This window comes from Nipponia nippon, unplaced genomic scaffold (genome assembly GCF_047370975.1).
Source record: "Nipponia nippon isolate SJK-2023a ecotype South Korea unplaced genomic scaffold, ASM4737097v1 scaffold_1, whole genome shotgun sequence".
NCBI lineage: Eukaryota > Metazoa > Chordata > Aves > Pelecaniformes > Threskiornithidae > Nipponia > Nipponia nippon.
In genome coordinates, this window is record NW_028262290.1 from 151074845 (window position 1) to 151098690 (window position 23846).

The window sequence follows — 23846 nt, forward strand, 5'->3', positions numbered from 1 at the left end:
CAGTTTGTAGAATCAAGGGTTTCTTTTCTAACAGTATTCATAAATAAGCTTTCAAATTTTTTTATTAGAACTTGGAAGAGCTTTTAGAAGTAGGATTTCTAGAAGATCAGAATCCCCGACTCCAGCCTTTTCAGTGTTGAGATACTGAGCCCACGCAACTCAAATGTGTTGGTTACATATGTCCAACATCTTAAAAAATTCAAGAGTGTTTGTTTTAACTCACAAATTCCTAAAAGTTTATTTTTCAATGGAAGTAGGTAGGATTTTGGATTAAGTATGGAGAGGTATAAAAGAGACGGGTAGTAAGAATGTTGGACCAGAATCTGCATAAAGAACAGAGACCGCTGGCAAGTATTGAAGAAAAGATTGTAACAGATCAGGTTCAAAGTATCCTTCCATCGGTATGCTTCCAGATCCTAGTAATACATATTAGAGATTATGGATTAGTTCTGTGGAAGCCTGTCCTGTTTTTAGTGCAGTTCTGTGCTGTTGCCACCTGATCTCAAATTATTCCGATACGTATTCCACCACATACTTTTTTTCTTGATGAGATGAGTAAATTCCTATCAGAATTTGAGTGATATGAACCTGATTGGGTCATTCTTTGTGTTGGGAATATAGTCTTTCATGTCATCTCATGATTCTGAGGGCAGATCTGGATGGGGGAGCAGTGAGCAGGTACCTGCTGCCAGCTTTTTGAGAAGCTTTCCTTCTATTGCCACCCAGGTCACTTGCCTTTTTGGGGACTCTCCCATTATAATATATGCTATGGAAACAGCGAGTCCTATAGTCTTTCATCACCGCAATATTAGTGTTCGCCTTAAATTTCCTGGGTTCATTGGTTTTAAATTAGAGAACTAAAGATTCTTTTCCTTTTAAATACTATGATGAATTTGACTAGACACGTGTATCGTGGTTTCCCAGCTGTATTCAACCAGCAAAATAATATATTTCTCTGTTTTAGCTCTTTAATCACTAATTCCATTTGAACATATTTCTTTTTTAATTAGAATTGCCCAACATCATGCATCTTTTCTGCATTTAGGACTGTAAAAATCCAGAAAGCAAAGCTCATTTTCTGCAATTCATTTTGCAGTCATTTACTCTTAGAGCAATGAAAGCTTCAACTACAGATACTCATTTATTCTTTAAGAATCAGAATACTGTAGCAAGAAAGTGATCAACAGGAAAAGAAGTAATTATGCTTCATAAGATGTATTTTTCATGTATTGTTTTTTAATGAATATTTCATCTTTATGTCAGAAGATATATAGTAATGATATAAAAATATTTTTATTGAATAAATATTTAGTCTTCAGTGTCATTTGTAATACATATGTTGAAAATTAGGCCTTCTTTTCTATTCATCTGTGAAAGTAAAGCTGAAATTAATAATGAAACTGTTAATAATGTACATTTTTCTGCTAAGGTTACATACTATACGGTGGACAGAATAGGCCTGTATGTCTGTTATACATCATATGTGCTTGTCTGGTGACCTGTTTCCAGAGGCTTACAGCCATGGCTCATGATCTGAGCCAGACTTTGCTTTCACAGTTGAAGATAAGATTCCCTTCAGCGGTCTGCTTCTTCTTCCCGGCTGCTGCCAGCCATCCCTGGAGCAGTGGTGGCCGAGGGTGATGTAACCTCTCTATCTGTCCTTGCTTTTCACAGAGCAGTGTCTCATCGTGGAGACGTTGATTGCTGTTTGTGCCAGTGTTCTGTGATCCAGGCTGAATTATTTTGTTTAGGTAGTCACTACTTTTAAATGATATTAACTAAAAGTAAATATTACTGAAGTTTGAAATACTTGTAGTTACTTCATTGGAACACTGTAACTGTTCTGAGCAAGATTTTACAATTGTTTTTTATTTTCTGCATGGAATATTTGGCCAAATTAGAAGTCACTTGAAGTCATCATTTATGTATATTTAATAGAATTTCTTTCAGAGGTTGTAAGCAGTAGTCTCTACATATTGCTTTTGTATTGAGTATATTTCAATCTCTATCCAAAAAGATTTAATTAAATTTATTCCTCCCAACTTTAGCAGTTACTGTGGTGCCAGGCATCAAGCGAGGCTTGTGAGCTTGTTGTCCTCTTCTTTCAGTGGTGGCTATTCTGAGGAAACATCAAGGACAAGAAGAGAAAACACCCAAAAAGATGTGCAGATGGGGAAGGTCTAAATTTGGCTCTAGGACTAAACTGGAGAAGAGAGGGGGGGGGGGAATGGTTACCCCTGGAGTTGGATGCTATGTGCTGCAGTTCCAGGGTTTCTTTAATGTCTTCGAAGAGCTGTGCAACATGTAGCCAAAATGTGTCTGAAGCAAATGAAGATAGCAGCCTGCTACTACCACCCCGTAGTCTTGTAAGGCACCAGGAGCAGATCTGCATTGCTAAAACTAAGCTTTGGAGCCATGCAGGCATCAGTATGGTACCATGTAATGGGATTTTAATTTTAATTAGCTAAAAATACAGTAAGTTACAGGGTTTGATTGTTTTTTAACCATTTTTTCTATTAAGAATATTCATACATTCTTTGAAATCAAACACTTGTCTTGAAAAGTTGAGCATTCAAAAAAAGTTGGAAAGTGTCGGGCTGAAGATCGTTGAAATTTTTTTAATTTGTCCCTTGCATGTATGCATAATGATAAGATCTTTAATTACGTGATCACATAATTTTTTCACAGAAGGAATGGTGCCCAGAGAATGAATTAGGGGTGTTTATTAAAGGAAGCTGTTGCCTCCGGAACCCTTGCCTTAATTGCTGGAAAGCGTAGTAATTTAAGTAGAGGGCTGCAGGAATCAAAAGCATGCTTTCTAAGGCATTTGAAATCTCCACTGAAAGACTGGATTTTATTCTCTCTCTTTCAGGGAGTTTTTATGTGATTCTGGAAGGTCACTTATTTTGGAGGTGATCTCTATGTTTCTAGTTGCTGTGGCACACAGGCTGAGGTACCTGGGCTCTGAGCACAGCTGCATTTGGAATGAACACAAGTGTGCTTTGAATATATAAAATGCTGTAAAAATGCAAAGTCCTCTGAAAAGTAAGGCCTGAAATGCCGTGCACTGACGTGGCAATGCCAGGATTGCCAAAAGAATCCGCTGTTTTTCACTCTGTAAAATGGAGATACCATCACCCTACTACAGTTCAGTTAATTACATGTTTTGAAGCATTCCTGCTGAATGCCATGTAGGGAAATTATATATAATATATAATCATATAATTATATAATATATGCTTATAATATATTGTATGTAAATACATAGAATATATCATATCTTATATAATATATGGTATATAATATATACTGAGGAATCCCATTTTGGCTAACATCTTGTAAGTGAGGCTTTGAGAACACTGCTGGCTGATGGGGATAGAAAGAATGAGCGATCACTTTGCAACCTGAAAAAATGAGGCAGGATCCTACAAATACGCAGTTCAGTCCATAAAACTGAGCGTTCCCTGGGTATTTGCCATCACTGCACTAGATGAGGCAAGGATCCTGTAGAAGGAAAACAGCATGTAATCATTTAGTTAGAGTTGCGTATAGATATATGGACATTCCCGTCGTTTTAAGTGCTCAACTTTCTGCTGTGTTTGGTGTGTGAGTTGCCTGGCCGTGCCAAATGTGCTGAGCCCTTTTAGATGCAGGTTTGGCAGTTTATTTCCCCCAAAGCTCTTCATAAGAGGAAAACAGGAATGTTAGAACCAGATTTCTTGCTGATTTTATTGTGTTGCCTTGTTGACAACTGATCTTTGGAGGAAGGAACTGAAATCCCAAAGACCATTTGTTCCTCGCTTTTTACAGGGAAGGAGTTTTTTAAGTTTTGCGGAGTTAGCACATGAGTGTAGTGAGAATGTATGAAAATGTTTCAAGGTAAATAGAGCCATAATGAATAGATTATATTTAAAATAAAAAAAATATGTGATGAGGAAAAGAAGAGATGCTTTTTCTCCATAAGTGTAATTCTTCAGCACAAACTTGCTGATTATATTTTAGTTTTCTATAAAAAACACTGTAAATCTAATATAAGGGATTACACTTAATTTCCCAAACTAAACAGGAAATTTATTTTTAAAAAAATCAAGCATTCATTATCTACACTACTGAATTCTGAACTTACGCCTATAAATCTTGATCCCTGCTCTTATTGATCTCCTTTGCATGTGGCAAAGGTATATACATTGGTGTTTTATATTAATAATCCTCTACATCTAAGCATCACAGTAAAAGTCAGTTAAGACAACAGGCTAAAATAATTTTTCCACTTCCTCCTGCTTTATGTCTGTTCTTACACTTTTTTTAAAGTTGCATTTACCATTTCTCAGGCAAATAAATTCATAAATCTTTTCTGCTTTGGTGGGGGAATACATGTATGTCTTCTCTTTCACACAACGTTACAGCATCCCTTACAGTACCTATTTTACTTTGTAAAATCAGTTACAGAATATAAAGTGAATATCAATTTATTGATTGAAATGGACCAGATACTAGTATTTAGGCAATTTGCCTAAATTTGTTGTCTTAGAAGAGGTCAGTATTATGAATAGTGGGGTGTTACTACATTTTTCAAATAACACTATGTGCATAAAACATGGAAACATGGAATGATTGTTTTAAACTCAGAAGGCTCTTTTGTCATGCTTATGCATGTTCTGGATGAGACATTTTTCTCATGAATTGGAAGGCGATGAGGTAGTACCCTGTCAGTTCATAAAGTTGCTCACTTTCCCTGCTTAAATGCATTTTTAAATGACTAGAATATCTACTTTAAAAAAAAAAATGGCTAGCTTCAGAAGAGCAGGAGTCTAGTTTGCTATTTATCTGCCTTAATAGGCAGAATTTCACATGAAAGAATCGTTCTGGCTTCTCGTGTGCTAACAGTGACAGGATGCAGGTATCATAAAGTAGCGTGATTATGTGCCTCCCAGGTATAATTCCCATAACCACTGAAGGAGTACTGCAGCCAAGACAAGTCTTGTTAGTTTATTCATTGATAAATTTATTCTCTTTCTTAAACTGTATTTTGAAGCATTTCAATAAGAAGTTCAAACTTGGCAGTGAAGAAGTAATATGCATATAGATATAAATGTTTAATAGTTTAACTTCAGTGTGAGTAACAAGACATTTCAACAGATTGTGAAAGTAATTTTTTTCTGAATACATAATCCTTACAGTTTAAATTGAAATGGCCATAACTGATCTTTTGTGCTTACAAATGAAGACTATTTTAATAATAATCTGCTCCCATATGACAGAAGCATATGTATCGTCGTGTAATCCTTTGTCCACAAGACTCTCACAATATGTTCTCCAGGCTGAAAAAGTGGAGTTATTACTTTTCATGGTAGCTAAGGAAAATGTTATGCGAGATTTCCTTTCTAAGTCACCTCTGAGACTTTTCCTTTCACATTCATCCTGCTGAGTCTTTAGTGTGGTCTTTGAGTGTAACTACAAGAGCATTTTAGCTTGGATCAGGAGCACTTTAGCCCTTCTGAATCAAATCTCCTTATTGTTCCCATTTCTTGCTCCTTGATTTACATACCCAGAGCATGGGGGTGGCATCAGCTACAGGAAAAGCCAGCGAGAAGATGGACTAGGTGAGCGCAGCTGGCGTGCGTAACTGCAGGCAAGGGCTTGCTCCGTGGGACCGGACAAGGGCAACTGAGCCGCCCTCTCTGGGCTGTGCTCAGCCTGGGGTCGCTTGGTTTTCACTGCCAGTTGTTTCCCTACAGTTTTGTTCCTTCTGTACCCCGCTGATTGCTATATACATACAGCCTATCCTCATTATACACGTCTGTCGGTAACAAAATGTTGTTTATCAGTATTAAGTGTTTCACAGACTATTGACCAGGCCATAATATTCTTAAAGGAAACGTACAGTAATGCTGGTATCCAAATTGGAATGATCCACTTGGAAGCCTGATGCTTCAGTGTGGCCCAGAAGACAACTCTGGAGTTGTCCGCTGCCTTTTCTTGTGCAGCCTTGCATCGGGTGTGCAGAAGTGAGAGGTGTCGTGGTTCCTAGCAGTGGTGGAAGCCCAGCAGCTGTCAGATATCTCCTTGTGTCCCGCCGTTACGTCCGAGTTGTTCACAAGCCACTGCCATCCCCATGTGGAAAGAAGAAATAATAATGTGACTCAATAGAGATGCCCCAGATATAACATCTGGCCACAGTACTGAAAGCTTTGGACCTCCGTGCTGTAAATTAAGAGTATATTGATCAGTATTTTGCTTTTTGTCTGTCCGCAGTCACCAATTATAATAACGTGGTAGAAGCAAACTCAGATTCAGACGATGAAGATAAATTGCATATAGTGGAAGAAGAAAGTGTAACTGATGCAGCAGACTGTGATGCTAGTGTGCCAGAAGATGACTTGCCAACAGACCATACAGTATTACCAGAAAACAGTGAAAGAGAAGGGAGTACAAACAGTTGCTGGGAAGATGAAGGTATGTTCATTTTCACTGATGATGCTGTGTAAAGAAAGGTTTCTAAAATGAAGATTCGATAGGACTTTTTTTGGTCACTTTGTTACTGAAATAACATGTAATATTCACAGTCAAAGAGAGGTCTTCTAATGTATTTATTGTAATATATTTTATGTTCTTTATTTAATATTTGAGGTGGATTAGGAGGTGTATTCATTCCATGGGCATTGTTAAACAGGAGCTTCAAATCTGTAGATGCAGCATTCTCAAGGGTGATCAGAGCCTAGTTACTTGCTTTAAGTTTTCCAAGTCTTTTTGCATGGCAAGTCTCTGCCATAGCTCCTGGTAAGGTTCAGGGTTGCTCGGGTTGGGGAGTAAGCAGTAAGCCAAAAATAGGAAACAAAATAATATTCAGATGTAAATTTCTCCCTGTGAGCTGCTTCTGCCTTTTCCCTTATAAAATACAGCCAGAAAAAATAATTTTTAGATCATTAGTTTTAGAATTATCTATCTTACTCATAATGAATCTGTATTTTGAAAACACTGGAAGGATGTAAATGTTGTACATATTATGCAGCAGCTTTGGAAGCTGAAAATTTGAAGCAGTCAGGAAATGGGCCTTTTTTACTGTGGAATCAGATAGTGAGTTTCATAATATCACACAGCATGCTTACATTTGAGCCAAGTTGGGATAAATGCATAAATTAGTGGAATTTATTGCGGAATTTGGCCTTAATCCCCTGAAAGATACAGAATATTTTCTGGCACATCTCCGTTTGTGTCTAAACTCCAGCCGCAATTCTTTAGTATCCACCTTGTTAAAACTGGTGGTTTAAGATAAATTGCATGACCTCACATCTAAATAAATGGAAAGCAGTCAGATGGTCCCTAACTGCAATCCAGCTGAGAGAGAGCAGCTGAGAGCTCAAAGAATAGCATCAACTCAGCCTGTTTTTACATAGCTGCTATTGCCAAGGTACGCTGCGCAGGGAAATGAGTATTTTGGAGCTAAATTATTAGGTATGTAATTTTCTTAGTTCTCCTATAATATCTTTGCTCTACTGCAGGCTGTATCTATCAGGAATTGCAGTTACATAAAAATGGGTTGTGTGTAGACTGTTTCTTGAACCCTTCAAGCATAGGTGTAGGAAACCTGAAATAGGGAGTGAAGAGCAGCACTGTCTGACAGAGGTGCTGGGTCAAGACCCTTTGGACTGAATGTTTCCTGGAGATGTACCTACAGGTAGTCATGACACAGTGTCTTCCCTCAGGCAACCTTCTGGGGTTTTTCAGAGCTCTAGACATGTGATGGCATCTTTTCTGACTCCTTTTTCCAAATGTACCATTTTTAGCCTTTTAAAATTTGTTTGCTAAAATGAAGCGTTTGAAGCAAATTCTACTGCGATTGTAGTATCACAGTGTAGGCAATGTTTTCTCTGCCTTGGTCATTGCTGTCAAAGACAAGCTTTCATCAGTGTTTAGATAGACAAAAGATTAAACGATTGCCATACAGGTGTGCTCAAACTACCATAAATTTCTTCCGTAAAAATTACGTATTCTGAAGCCTCTTTTGTAGCAGTCTGGAGGGTTTTTTATTTGATAGTAAGGTTTTTTTAAATAAATTGTTTGAATTTCTGGCAATGACTACATGAGAAAAATGAAAGCTACATTAGGTTTTATGGAGCTTTGATTTGCTATGGTAAAGTACTATTTACTTTTTTATAGCTTTCCTAGAAGGAAAGGTGTGAGCTGAAAATCATATCATCAGTCTTGGTTGCACATTAGAAATCTGAAGAGAGATGTATTGAATACATGATCTCTCTCATACAGGGAAAGGTACTGGGGTGGGTGTCCGTGCAACACTAATACCATCTTCAGGACTGGTGGTTATTTTTAGAAAACATACACTACAGACGTTTTAGTAAGTTGTGTTTCATTGGTAAAGTAGTACTGAAAGTTCCTGGGTTTAGCTGAACTTGACAGAATGAGATTTTTACATACTTGTTCTGTTCACGAATGCCCAAGAATAGAAACAACACACGTAACATTTCTTTATCAGATTAGTTTCCTTCCGTTTCCAGTCATTCTAACTGAATTTCTAAAAGACCTTCGGAACAGGTGTTTTAAATATAAGGTGTGTATCTCAAGAGGTTTAACTGAAACAGTCATATGGGTTTGAAAAAGTGAACCACGTGTATCCTGCACAAGTTGCTGGCAGTGTGCCAGCATTCATGTGTGCAATGATTCTGTAGTATCTTTTTTTTTCTTTGCTTTAGTTTAATGTAAAACCTATGCTACAATTTTATTTTTTTAAAAAAAGCAAAGGTTAAACTTATTGACTTATTATATTAATACACTTTAAAAGCATTATTATGTATTATAAGTATTTAGAAAATCTAGAGATCTCAGACCTGGAACTAAGATATCTTTGAAAATTTGAAAATTTAAAAAAATTACCCAGGCCTTGAAATAACCTTTAAAAATTAATGAAGTTATGTTTTATGTTTAAGCCCTTCCTGGAACTCAAAAATTCCTTTAACTCATAAAATTTTAGGTTGAGCCTATGTGCTGTAAGATGGATTATGTTCTTTCAGTGTGGTGGGTTGCTGAGGAAGGTTGCTTGCGCTAGTTTGTATTAATTTCATTTGGGAGGAAGGCTAAAAACGTGTGGCATCTTTTTGATCAAGATTTTACTCGCAGAAGCAAACAACCGGGCAACACTGCAACCTGTAAATAGTGCTTGCTACATGCATATCAGAAAACTAGCTCTAAAGAATTTAAATTAGAAAGTCTTTTGATGGGCTTTGGAATTTATTCCCTTCTCTGAAGATAAGACTGCGGTGGAAATTTCAGTGAAGTTTGTCTTTCTGCCTGCAAACAAAATTTCCATTTTTAGTGGTTTAAATTTGATCCTTTATCTTACCCATGCAGAGATCTTTATACTCAGCCTATGACACAGTGATTGTGTCATGCATGTTTGCTGCAAGTACACACTGTGATCTGAAAATCATTAGCATTTAACCCTAGGAAGTCCCACTGTACCTCTAAGCAGCTGCTCATAAGCAATGATGAGATACAGAAGTCCAAGAACATGTTTTACAATTATCTGGTAAGTGCAGATGTAATGCCAGGATGGATATTCATGCCCTAGATGCTATTCGTGGAGACCTGTATTTAAGCAGTCATTCAGCAGGTGGCTCAAATTTCTTCTGGAATTCAGAGCTGTGATTTCTGCTTGGTGGAACAGTGTCTTAAGATCTGTTCCCCCATCATCACATCCCTTCCCATTGCTTCCCAGCAGCTGTATTTGCAGCATGGTAATTGGGCTTCTGAGGGCACAATTGCAAAGTTGCCTTCCTATGTGGACCATACATAGCTACAAAGATGGAGCTGTACTTAACATTTTTCAAATTATTACTTATTCCTACAGCATTAAGGAAGATCACCCCCTGTGGAAAAGCGCTCCTCCCTGTTTTATACCCCACTTCTAGATATTGGGAAGAGACAGTACCAAACAGAGGTTATGATTATTAGAGGGTTTTTAACTTCACTGAGATTAATCTATAATGCCATAAATTCCTTGACATTCCCTTGGGAAGCATAGCTTCTATTTGTACTGAAGCCAGTGGAATTTGCTAGAGACACTATAATTTAAATTTCTATGAGTAAGAATTATTCCCCCTCTTCCATAGAGCCTATTTCATAATGGAGAAAAATCACAAACCCTTTTTAAAGAAAAATAATGGGTTTTCATCATGATTCTTTTTAAGAAATTAAATTTTGGATTTAAATTTGCATTGCATGCAGTCATCCATCTTACAGTTCTGAACCAAGTCTGTGGTATCATGAGCCAAAAATATAATTAGTTCACAATCCAGTATTGATCAATAAAATACAGACTGTTTGGGGGGTTTTTTTAGAGGACAATTAAAATTAAAGTAAGATTTAAGAGTTACAGTTTCCTTTTAAGCATATTTCTTGTTTGTGACTATCTACAGATATTTTGGGTCTGTGGGATTTTATCAAAGTAGACAGAAGTAACAATCTTTTCCTTTGAGGAAGCTGGTATTATCTGAGAACTTCAAGTTCTCCTAGAATTTATCATCTTCCATATAAAGGAGAAATTGGCTTCTCCTGTAATTAAAAAGATGGCATGTTCTGGGGTTTTGACTAGCCAAACCAAAGGATTTTTCCCTGCACTGAAGTAAAGTAAGGTAAATAAAAGTGTAACAGTTGCCATCTCAGATCATGGCACTTGTGTAGTCCAACCTCCTGGATCACATAAGAGTCTTTTTCTGCAGTGTAGCTCTGAAGCATCTAAGGTTTCCATAATAAAACTATGAACTAATGCTTTAATTTCACCTGTATTAGCATAGCATACTACTCATAAAGGAGTGAAACATCCAACATAGCTTTCCTACGCACTCCTGCCGTAAGCCAGGTACTGACAGAAATGGCAGCAGTAGCCTTTCTGATAGGACCTTCCGACTCCAGGCTACCCAACGAACGTAAATTAGGAACAACTTGGGACGTTTATTGATTTGAACCAACAACCTGTAGTGAGTTAAAACTTCTATGCTGCATCCTTGAACGCTGCAGCTCAGTAGGAGCTGATGGAGCTTCGGAGGCAGGTAGGCTCCACGGCGTTAGTTCTACGGACGTCTGGGACCTGCAAACTCATACTGAATATTGGAATTGATAGGTGAAACATTTTTGTAGTGCACAGTTGATCTGAAGTGTGGAGCATGAGGTTAAAATCCTTGTTTGTTTAAGCAATTGCAGCCTATAAATGGTTTCTAGACGATTTACGAGAAAGAGAACGCATTAGGTAGCTGTTTGCAGACATTACCAGCAAATTATCAATCATTTCTGAAAACTGCTAATTGGAGAAAATAATGTAAACGTACTTGGTTTATGATACTCTGGTTTCCAGAAATAATATTCCAGTGTATCAGACAGCTGCATTTGTAGGTAGGGTTATTTAAGTAGCTGACTATGTATTTGCTGGAGAAATACACAGTCCCTGTCTTTACCTCTCTTTGAATAACGGTTGTAGTTTAGTATCGCTTCCTTTTAAGATTTTGTTTCTTTAACCATGGAATATCTTTGTGGTTCAACTGATTACACACTGCTGAAATAATATGCAATCCATATTTTTGAAAGAACATTGTGTTTAAATGCAATTCTAAACAATATAGAAATGGCAAAAATTGTTGAAGAAATAACTCAAATATATTAAGTTGTTGTATGTCTGGCTTTTTTTGTTCTTTTTTTTTAATATTCATTCTTCTTTTCACAAAATGTACTATTTCAGCTGGAAAAGAAACAAAGGAAATCCTGGGGCCTGAAGCTCAGACAGATGAAGTTGGATGTACAGGTATTTCTTTGTTAGTCTGAGTCCCTTATTCATAAAGTGCTATTGAATTTTGGCTAGGTGAGTATCCTTCCGAAATCTTTGAAATTCTCCCACCTCTCTTTATAAGCTGCTTTGCTCTTCCACGCTAGAGGTCTTAAATTGTAAACAGTCTTTTAGCTGAGGAAGACTAACCTGGGCTCCGTTCAGGTGTCCTGGGCCCGGAGGTGTAGCTGACCAGTGGCACAGATTAGTTCTCTCGCGCAAGGGCTGACCACTGCGCTGCTGCAGCACCGTGTCCCCTAAGAGCAAAACAAGGAATAGCACTGATCCTACGAGTAGTTGTATAGAATACAAGCACAGGTCAATAGGTAGTGTTTTAAACTAATAAGGAATATACCAAAATAAACTTAAGCCAATACTGTAACTTATTATCAGCTCCTCTGTTTGTACTGATTCTACAGAAGGCAAAATAAAATGTGTACTTCAGTTTCAGAACCAAACACAAAGAGATGCTTTGTTACTTTGTTATTTCTCTGGTTGACAAAAAAAATATTAACATATAGCCCTTCTGGCTTTTTAAAAGATTTTTATTTTTTTTTTAATGCCCTTAACACTAAATAGTTAGATATTATCAGGGTAAGCCTTACTTAAAAAAAAAAAAAACAAAAAACACTAAACATTGATATGTTTAAAACTGTAGATTCACACATTCTTTTTAGTTACTATAAAGTCAGATCTCTCCAAACAAGTATGGAGGACTACATTATGTATTGCATTACAGTCTATATGTGAGAGACTGCCTCATGTCGTAAAAAGATTGTGTCAAATTGTAAATTGAGTATGAGACTTCACACTGAGAGATGAATTGTAAAACTTCTCCTTCCTATTAAAGACACACCTCACGTTATTAAGAGTGGAGGAGATCTGTCGTGATTTAGTGTGCCACAGGCAGAGCTCTCACAGAATGTTCCACTGTGGTAAAAGGAAACTCTATGAACAAAGTATTTAGGCAAATATTTATTGTACAAATATTAAGTTAAATATTTCATTTATTATTTGTTAACTTTGAATACAGTTGTTCATTGATTGTTCTCTTAAGTTTTAAACTGGAAAATGTTGAAGAATATTAACTGGATCTGAAATCTTTTTGATAGCAATTTCCAACACCAGAGAACAAGTCACTCAAAGTTCAAGTTTGCTGCATTTCAGCCAGCCAACTTGTTATTCAGAGTTTAAATATCTTCTGGGCTTGCGCTAATGAACAGGTCTTAAATAACATTACAAATTATGTCTTGAAGGCAACAAATTTACTTTTGCAAACATAGGAGCCAAGACGGTTAGCTGGCCTTCAAACTACATGGACTAAATCATAATTAATGTTGCATTTACGATTTTTGGGGAAGTTGAGGGGAACAGCTAAATCTAAAATGATAAAAATGCACTGACTTGACGAGGCAAACTGAGTTTTTTAGTTAAATTTTTAAATGTCATTATGCCACTGGTTCTCTGTTTTAAAACTTGGCATATTCCTGCACCTTAAAGGGCTTGACCTATACTAGTATTTGTAAAGAGTTTTGAAATCCTTGGGTAGAGGGTGATTTGGCAATGTGAATTACTGAATCTCATTTGTGTTCTTTTTAAACTCTTCATTTCATATCTTGTATCTTGGTTTTCACTCTTAGTAAAAGAAGATGAATGTGATTCTGATGCAGAAAATGAACAAAATCATGACCCTAATGTTGAAGAATTCCTTCAACAAGAAGATACAGCTGTTATCTACCCTGAAGCACCTGAGGAGGACCAGAGACAAGGCACGCCAGAAGCTAGTGGTCAGGATGAAAACGGTAAATATGCCACCAGTTCAGTTCTTATGAAATAAATTGTACTAACTACTTGACCCAAAAGTTCTATTGTATTTTAGAAGACAGCAATGCATACACGTGTAACTTTGCGGGGGAGGGGGGGCGGGAATCTTAGTTAAATAATTATAAGAGGATGGGAACATCATGCAAAAAACATTACTACTTGATTTTGTGAAACAAGACACGCACTGGGGTTCCGTTGTGTGGGTACCTAAATGATAATCTCCAATAACTGGAAATAAAAAGTCAAGCTTTCATAAATCCATTCAGTAGCATTATATGAAAGTAAAGAACAAATATTTATTAAATATAATGGAAGTGAAGCAAGATAGTGCGGTTTTATATAAGAATAACTTGGGAGGAGTTATAACATGGTTCTTTTCTTTTTCTGTTTCTAAACAAAACAACTGAAAGTATCTATTAGTTAGGAGTTCTTTTATTAGGTAGCCAGTCTCTGATGGGCTTTTTTTTTTTTCCCCCTGAAAAGACAGCAGTGGAGAAAAAAGAAACATTGTTTATATGAAAATGTTTATGTGAAAAAATAATGACCTGTTGTTATTTTTAAGTAGGTGTCTTTTTTTGTCTAAGGAAGTTTCATGCTTAAGATGTACTTCTGAGTGAGATGAGAAGTCATACTTTGTTCATTTTTTCATCATGAAACATTGAAGGCATCTTCATCATGAAATATTTGAAGGCAAAACCTGTTCAGATTGCTTTTGCGTTCTGCGTTGCTTTCTGAAGTGTTCAGCTTTCATAACCTGTGACAACTGCAGTTTCAACCAGATTGTGTTCCTTTATGGGAGTATTTAAGATTTTTCAAAAGAAAGTAACATCATGCATAAAGGATTAGGAGTTGTTGTGTTCCAGTTGTCTAAAAAAATGTACGTAATTGAACAAAAAATGTCATTGTAGCTGTATTACTGTACTGACATCTGTGGGAGAGCAATGAAAGGGGTAATGCTAACAATTTTGTTCTGCTCTTCCAGAGATTTTATGTTATTAGAAATTTTAGCAAAAAAAAAAAAAAAGGAAATTAAAATATGTGGGAAATTTAAACTGTGTATATGCCTATTTATATACAGAAATAGGATGTGAATTACTAATATTTTGTGGTTTACTTTACAAGTTTTGCAAAATTCAAGTAGGATATATGCCTAACAGTAGCATCTTAAAAATTACAATTTAATTAATTTAAGATTTTAATCTGTGGTTGCAGTGGCACAGATTGTCAAGTTAGTTTTACAGCCTTGCAATATGACTTCCATGTAATCATTAAAAATACACATTTGTATTAATAATTTAAATTGGACCTATCCCAGAAAGTTCACAGGGAAGTATGCTGAAAATCACAATGCTGAACAATAATGTTCAGTGTTTTAATCATTTGGAACAGAAAATGCCAAAAATATAGTGATATTTACTAAAGATACGTGCTTCCTTCCTCCGGGGGACTGGACAAGAGAAGTGACAGAGAATTAGAGTCTTAAGTGGCTTTGGGAAACCATTGCCATTTCACCATTTGCTCCAATGGAAACAGAATTTAAGTTAACGTGCTTCTGACATTTCCACTGAGTTGTATCTGTGCTGAAATGGAGTATTCTTTGTGTCAGGGGAATTGAATCGTAGATGGGAAAAAAGAGAATTGAAGGGAAGCATACTGTGTCTACACATGTGAGGATGGGTTCATTTTTGGACAACCCAGCTAATCCAGGAAAAGCAGAAAGGGGTAGAACAATACAAAAACCAGTGCAATACGAATGTTACCTTGCCTTTTACCATAGCAAGTGTAAAAGAACCTATATAACAGAGAAGGTGGTGGGTTTTAGTAATAATGAAAACTGATCTGACTCTTCCTTTTCCACTGTTGCAAGAACAATGGCATGTTCAGTAAAAATAAAGTCAGCAAATTCCACACAAACAGAATGAATTGCTACTTTATAGAGCATATAATCAATCTATGGTGATAACCTCTATGGAAGAGGTCATGAAGATAAATAATTCAGAAGTACTTTCTAAAGTACTGGTTAATTTTATGAGTATTAATAATGCTTATATTTCTGCAACTTAAAATGACAGTGCATACAAATTTGCCCCTCGTGCTTCAGAGCATAAAATGATAACCTTCCGCCTTCCTCTCCTGTTCTCACTCAGCACAGTGGGTAGGTGCCTCCTTGCAAAATTTCCTTCCCATTTCCCTTGAAGCATGGAAGAGTAGCACGGTCACTGGAGGATACCACACCTTATAAATTGATAGTTTGATCAAATACAGCAAACCCTACATTTATTTAAACATACTTTTATCAATCTATAAAGAAAGATTTCTTCAATCCTTTAAAAAATAAATTTTTCAAGCACAGAATAAGTTACTGTATAGGGAGGATAAATATATGCTGATAAGAAGAGATGGAGTTAAACTTCATAAATGGTGACTTCTTAGAAGTAGACTTGTGCAATTAATATTCAGCTTCAGTCTGCTAACAGGTACATATCTGTGTACAAGAATTATAAACCACGTTTCTACTCTTTTCTTTTTTTTCAGTTCTCTTTTCAATTATGGTTCTGTGGTAGGTAAAAACAAAGAAAAAATTATTCTCTGAAGCTTGCAAATATTATTTATTCCTTAGGAACTGAAAACAGGATCACCATTAAATGTTTCAGTCATAGGCTTAAATTAATTTGTCAACAGGATTTCAGGATTGCCTGTGATTGAGCTAACCAGATCTACAAAGATTACTAGCTCGTAAAACCATATTTCACAATTTTCAGACCACTTTATAATCCGAAATACACGTGCAGAAGCTCTAGTGCTGTATCGGGAAGTCCAGCAGACTTGTTGGGAGACGTGTGGTTTTGGGTGATCGTATTGTGCTGACTCTCTCCAGTGTACACTGGGGCAACTGTACCATACAGTAGTTAGTAACATAATACCTATGGAAAAAAAAAATTACCATTATTCCTTTTCTAAAACAGATGGAGCTTCTAGCAGCTGCATGTTTTTTTACAGTCATATATGTAAATGTAAAGCATATTTGTTGATGTTAATAAGTTTGGAGCTTACATTTATTTAAATAGTGTGTGTTGTCTCTCCTGTGTAGGAACTCCCGATGCATTTTCCCAACTGCTTACTTGCCCATATTGTGATCGAGGGTACAAGCGTTTTACCTCTCTGAAGGAACATATTAAATATCGCCATGAAAAAAATGAAGATAACTTTAGTTGCTCCTTGTGCAGTTACACGTTTGCGTACAGAACGCAGCTCGACCGCCACATGACATCACACAAATCAGGAAGAGATCAAGTAAGTGGCATTTGAATTAAGGATTTATCGTCCTCTGTAGCAACGCTGTGATTTGTTATGTGAGCAAAAACATACAGAGCAAGTAAGCTGTTCATATCAGATTATCTACACGCTGAAGTCACAGTCCTGGAGCACGCACTTAAACTTGCTGCCTTTTCCGTAGCTGTCAAAGGATGAGATCTGAAGTCCTGCACTTTTATTTATCTAGGCAGTATGGTTGTGTTTAAATTTTAGTTTTCAGAAGTGCTTTATTGCATTCATAGGTAATTAGGTTTTTCTTGTTCATTGTCCAACATTACATAGGAATCGTGACTCAAATTTATTCTCAAATCTTTAGTGAAACACCTACATTTTTCTTTCATAAATCCTCTTTGGCTAATTCAAAATTTACAGTACCCAATTTTGCCTTGAAGAAACAAACTACGGTATTGATTCATTTGCTTGAACTGTGAGGTACGTTTCAGTACTAAATGAAGCAATAAAACAGGCTAAAGATATTCTGAGCTTGTTTTCTGTGGTTCATGGGCTGACCTGAGGGCATGGTTCCTTGAAATGCCTTCCATGAGTTAGCCATCTCATCACTATGGTCCTGAGATTCTGTTCCCCTCTCTCCTTTTCTTTTCTTATGTTATCCCCACAATTTCCTACCATCCATCCCCAATTACATGCTTCCATAGCTTATCAGAGGCACCCTGAGGCTCAGGAACCAACTGAAAACTCACTGAAACAGTCAGGAATTATCCAAGGAAAAAAGATGCAGATTTTCCACCACCAGGTTTTAGAGAGAGGCTTGGAGGTGTTCCCTTCTGAGGACAGACTAAAAAGATTGATACTCTCCAGAGAGGAAACAGCAGAGAAACACCACAGAAAGATGCAAAACAGTGAATAGTGAAAAGAAGGTAAAGGGAAAGGTACTTCAATATTTCTTGCAGCTCCAAACCAACAGAACTTTCATTAAACTGGAAGGCTGTAACACAGAGTAAAGGAGACGCTTTTTTACACATTGTGTATTAATCTCTGTTCTACAGAGTATCACTAAGTCCAAGAATTTAACAGGCTTAAAAATTTATTATACATTTTTATACCTGAGTGTTTACATTCACGGGTAAATTAAGTAGGAAAAACTGTTACAAGAAGTATCGGCCATCCTGCTGCAGGGATTTTACTGTCTCACACGGTTTGGAGTAACCTCATCAGCATATTCTGACACGGCAGTTCTTGTTTGTTCAAATATATTTCCCATGAACAATGCATTTCTGTCTTGCTCTCTTATTGGCTTGACTTCCACATTAAAGTTACTGTCATCTTATGTACATCTTATATTTGTAACTATAAAATCTATGAGTGCTTTTTGTATAATGCTTTTTTGTGAGCTACCACACTTATTTTCAATTTTTCCAGCTAGAAGCCTAAAAGCAGAAGAGTAAAGTAGTTGAAAGGGCTAGAAGCTATATTTGCATGAAGTTTGAATGAACAGAGAAAAAATACCAAGCGGGTAAACAATCTCAGAAGAATTGCTACAAAGGGAAACTTCAATTGTATTCCTGCAGATATATTTTAATGGGCTTATACTTTTGAAGGCACAATTGTATTTGATAAACATTGTTGCTATGAAGTATCTGGAACTCAATATTACACCCGTTTAAGTGTGGTTTTTCTCTAGAGCCATAGCCAGAATCAAAACTACAATAGTTTAGATTTTTGGTAAATTTGAAATGTGTATTTGTTTATGTTACTTTCACAAAGTTGTCGTGTCTTCAAAATTGGCTTCACGTGCATGTAAATGATTACATCGTTTGTGTAATGGAAAATTACATTTTTTTCAAAGTAAAGTATAGACCTCCTGGTTGTGGATCTTAAACAGCTGCATCTTCAAAATTTAGTGTCTTATTCATAGAATCATAGAATGGTTTGGGTTGGAAGGGACCTTAAAGATCATCTAGTTCCAACCCCGCTGCCATGGTCAGGGACACGTTGCACTAGACCAGGTTACTCAAAGCCCCATCCAACCTGGCCTTGAACACTTCCAGGGATGGGGGCATCCACAGGTTCTCTGGACAACCTGTTCCATTGCCTCACCACCCTCATAGTGAAGAATTTCTTCCTAGTATCTAATGTAAATCTACCCTCTTTCAGTTTAAAGCCATTACCCGTTGTCCTATCACTACATGCCTTTGTATAAAATGCCTCTCCAGCTTTCTTGTAGGCCCCCTTCAGGTACTGTAAGGCTGCTAGAAGGTCTCCCTGGAGCCTTCTCTTCTCCAGGCTGAACAACCCCAACGGTCTCAGCCTGTCTTCATAGGAGAGGTGCTCCAGCCCTCTGATCATCTTCGTGGCCCTCCTCTGGACTCGCTCCAACAGGTCCATGTCTTTCTTATGTCGAGGGCCCCAGAGCTGAACGCAGTACTCCAGGTGGGGTCTCATGAGAGCAGAGTAGGGGGGCAGAATCACCTCCTTCAGCCTGCTGGCCACGCTTCTTTTGATGCAGGCCAGGATACGGTTGGCTTTCTGGGCTGCAAGTGCACATTGCCAGGTCATGTTGAGCTTCTCATCAACCAACACCCCCAAGTCCTTCTCCTCAGGGCTGCTCTCTATCCATTCTCTGCCCAGCCTGTATTTGTGCTTGGGATTGCGCCAACCCAAGCGCAGGACCTTGCACTTGGCCTTGTTGAACTTCATGAGGTTTGCGCAGGCCCACCTCTCAAGCCTGTCAGGGTCCCTCTGGATGGCATCACTTCCCTCCAACGTGTCAACCACACCACACAGCTTGGTGTCGTCGGCAAACTTGCTGAGGGTGCACTCAATCCCACTGTCCATGTCACCAGCAAAGATGTTAAACAGCGCCGGTCCCAATACTGACCCCTGAGGAATGCCACTCATCTCTGGTCTCCACTTGGACATCGAGCCATTGACCGCAACTCTTTGAGTGCGACCATCCAGCCAATTCCTTATCCACCAAGTGGGCCATCCATCAAATCTGTGTCTCTCCAATTCAGAGACAAGGATGTTGTGTGGAACAGTGTCAAATGCTTTGCACAAATCCAGGTAGATGACATCAGTTGCTCTTCCTTTATTCACCTGTGCTGTAACATCATTGTAGAAGGCCACCAAATTTGTCAGGCATGATTTGCCCTTAGCGAACCCATGTTGGCTGTCACCAATCACCTCCTTGTTTTCCATGTGCCTTAGCATAGTTTCCAGGAGGATCTGCTCCATGATATTGCCAGGCACAGAAGTGAGACTGACTGGCCTGTAGTTCCCAGGGTATTTCTTATTTCCCTTTTTAAAAATGGGCATTATGTTTCCCCTTTTCCAGTCAGTGGGAACTGCATCGGACTGCCACGACTTCTCAAATATGATGGATAGTGGCTTAGCAACTTCATCCGCCAGTTCCCTCAGGACCCACAGATGCATCTCATCAGGTCCCATGGACTTGTGCACCTTCAGGTTCCTTAGACGGTCTCGAACCTGATCTTCTCCTACAGTGGGCGGTTCTTCATTCTCCCAGTCCCTGCCTTTGCCTTCTGCGACTTGGGCAGTGTGGCCAGAGCACATGCCAGTGAAGACTGAGTCAAAAAAGTTATTGAGTACCTCAGCCTTCTCCATATCCCAGGTAACCAGGTCTCCTGCTTCCTTATGGAGAGGGCCCACATTTGCCCTAGTCTTCCTTTTATCACCGACGTACCTATAGAAGCTTTTCTCATTGCCCTTGACATCCGTGGCCAGATTTAATTCTATCAGGGCTTTAGCTTTCCTAACCTGATCCCTGTCTACTTGGACAATTTCTCTATATTCCTCCCAGGCTGCCTGTCCTTGCTTCCACCCTCTTCCTTTTTGTGTTTGAGTTTGTCCAGGAGCTCCTTGTTCATGCGTGCAGGCCTCCTGGTATTTTTTGCCTGACTTTCACTTTGTTGGGATGCATCGCTCCTGAGCTTGGAGAAGGTGACCCTTGACCAGCTTTCTTGGGCCCCTCTTCCCTCCAGGGCTTTATCCCATGGTACTCTACCAAGCAGATCCCTGAAGAGGCCAAAGTCTGCTCTGCTGAAGTCCGGGTAGTGAGCTTGCTGTGCACCCTCCTCGGTGCCGTAAGAATCTCTAACTCCACCATTTCATGGTCACTGCAGCCAAGGCTGCCCTTGAGCTTCATATTCCCCACCAGCCCCTCCTTGTTGATGAGAACAAGTCCAGCATAGCACCTCTCCTCGTTGGCTCCTCTGTCACTCGGAGAAGGAAGTTATCATCAATGCACTCCAGGAACCTCCCGGATTGCTTATGCCCCGCTGTGTTTTCCCTCCAACAGATATCGCGGTGGTTGAAGTCCCCCATGAGGACCAGGGCTTGTGAAAGTGAGGCTGCTCCTATCTGTCTATAGAGGGCCTCATCCGCTCAGTCTTCCTGGTTGGGTGGCATGTAGCAGACCCCCATTATAATGTCACCTGTACCTACCCTCCCTTTAATCCTGACCCATAAGCTCTCGGTCAGCTCCCCCAGTCCCCAGCGGCCCTCACGGCTCCCCTGGCTGCTCCTGCACTGCTTAACAGTTGGTAGGAGGCAATGCTGCATATGTATCATCTGCTTTCACATGTGAAGCACCAAAAAAGATGTTGAAGTATGTGTAAGTGCTTCTTATAGTCATTTTATTTTTCTTCTCAACAACCTACAAAGCACCCATAGCTAGTCTGTTAAAATTTCATATTGCCATGGACACTGCTGAGAAATGGCAGTTCTTGAAGGCCATGGTCAAACCAGCTGTTGAAAAACACTGATGTACCTGTAATTCCTGTTCTTCAAATAACTTTTGAGGATCCCCATTAATTCGTTTCAGTTCTCTGATATGACAAGAGTGGATGTTAGTCCTAAACACAGTAAATATTTGATGCAGGGATATATTAGTGGCTAGTTACAGACCTTAATGCTGATGTTTCTTCTTTCAGTCCTTAAAGGAATGCAGAGGAATATTCTTTGAATGCTGCGGTTAATTCTTTAATGAGCAGAAACAGCAGTTATGCACAATGCATTAAAAAACGTATCACATATCAGAGGCACAAAAAAATGTGGATTTAACAGTACTGAAAGGGGGAAAACCATTTGAATCTGAGAAAATGAAGGTGAAAGAGTATCAAAGATGGTACTTTAGAGAAGAGTCATGATTTCTCAGTTAGTTTTAAAGAAGATCCTGGAGAGTAACCCTGGGGATGTCCCAGATTTAAAAAAAAAAAAATATATAGGAGAGACAGTAATAAAGCTGAATAAAGAATTACAGATATAAGGAGGTAAGGCAAAATAGATGGAAAGACCGCCTAGCAGAAAGTTCAAGGCAGCTTATAGCTATGACCAGGAAAACAGGAAAACTCATTAAAAATTTGATGAGAGAAATGTGGGCTTCCATGCCTTGGAAGCAGATCATTGAATTTTAAAGACTGGAGCAGAAACATTCCTGACAGATTGAATACATACACTGATATTTAGTATGAATATTTATGTAGTCCCGCATCTGCAGTAGCTGTATATATGCTGAGATCCTTTAACTTGTATAATCTCAAGTCAAACAGCAGTAACTGATTCTCTGCAGGCTTAAGTAAATCCTGACACGGTCCTCTAGACTCAGTGAAGTTGGATTATTAAAGTGAAATGCAGCAAGTCAGGCACAATCATCTAGAACATCACTTCAAGGGACTTAGTTAAACAAAGCTGAAAAGCTGTGTAGACTAGCAAAAGACAGCTGACAAACCCAGGAATAAAGGTCAAGTGCTAATCAGGATAAGTCAGAGTGGAGACCTCACTGCAGAGCCTGGGAGGAGGCGAGAAGGAGCCCACCCTGAGCAGGGTGGGAGCAGTGTCTGCTGAGAGGTGAAAACTGCAGCTTAACCAAATGCTTATCCCAAGGGAACTGTCGAATTAGAGTACTTGAAAGCAATTTAGATTATCTTGTTTCAATTTGTCTTCTGTTAGCATCTGTATCATATAAAGGAGGACAGGGTGTAGAACAGGGAAGGTTGATAATTTGGACAGCATATCTCATAGCAGAGTGCTCAGACTTTCATCCAGCAAACTGCATGGCTGCGGGTTCTTTAGATCTAAAGGCATAAATCAGAACAGGAACACCATCCTGCCTTTTTATTCATCCCCCTTCTCCAGCGCAGATCTCAGCCCCCAGTTGCCATGTCTGCGCTCGGGGAATAGCCTCAGCGCTCGGCGAGCATGTGCTCCCAGCGCTGCCGACCGCAGTAGACCAGAATTAGGTGTAGGAGCTCCCCGCCATGGCTTCACGCCGGAGGAAGTTAACGCTCGCCAGCCGAGTCGTGGTACCTGCCCGTAGGCAGGCTGTTTCCCCAGAGTCCATGAATAGCTCTATTAATGAGTTTATGAAAATACTTGCCCCGGTTACCAAAAATCTGCAGCTGCATCCAAATGGTGGTAGACTATCTTTTTGCAAAGGGAGGTCTACTTAAAAAGGAGCTGCTGCTTTTTTAAATAAACAATTTGTTTGAACCAAAAAATTTCTAATTCCTCCATTTGGTAATTAGGCTGCTCCAACTTCTAAAATATATGTCATTTTTGTCTTCAAAAATACACATTCATAGATTTACACAGTTTGTAATGAAATGATATATTTTGCATATACATATCACATATGTACTACATATACTTACATCTTTCTTAGCTTTTGGGTTTTTTTAACTAGTATAACAATAAAGATGATAAGATAAAAATAATTTGGAGCTTTACAATAAATGCTCTCACAAGACAAAATATAACAAAAATAACGACAGAGCTTCAATGCAAATAGTGAAGAGGTTTGATGTTGTGTACTTGGGAAATCCCTTAATATTGCTATTTATTTTAATTTAGTTTTTTGCATTTATTTTGAGAATTAATTGTGACTGAGAGTGCC

General features: G+C 38.4%; 1 protein-coding gene across 3 annotated transcripts in view; it reads left to right on the forward strand.

Annotated features, from left to right (window-relative positions):
* Positions 1–23846, forward strand: part of ZEB1 (zinc finger E-box binding homeobox 1) — a 127545-nt gene that overhangs the window by 93486 nt on the left and 10213 nt on the right. For all 3 annotated transcript variants that reach the window (XM_087778030.1, XM_087778012.1, XM_087778020.1), the window contains exons 2-5: positions 6256–6456; positions 11750–11812; positions 13474–13635; positions 16749–16951. In XM_087778030.1, coding sequence (XP_087634156.1) covers positions 6256–6456; positions 11750–11812; positions 13474–13635; positions 16749–16951 — 629 coding nt within the window. The remainder of the gene's footprint in view (positions 1–6255; positions 6457–11749; positions 11813–13473; positions 13636–16748; positions 16952–23846) is intronic.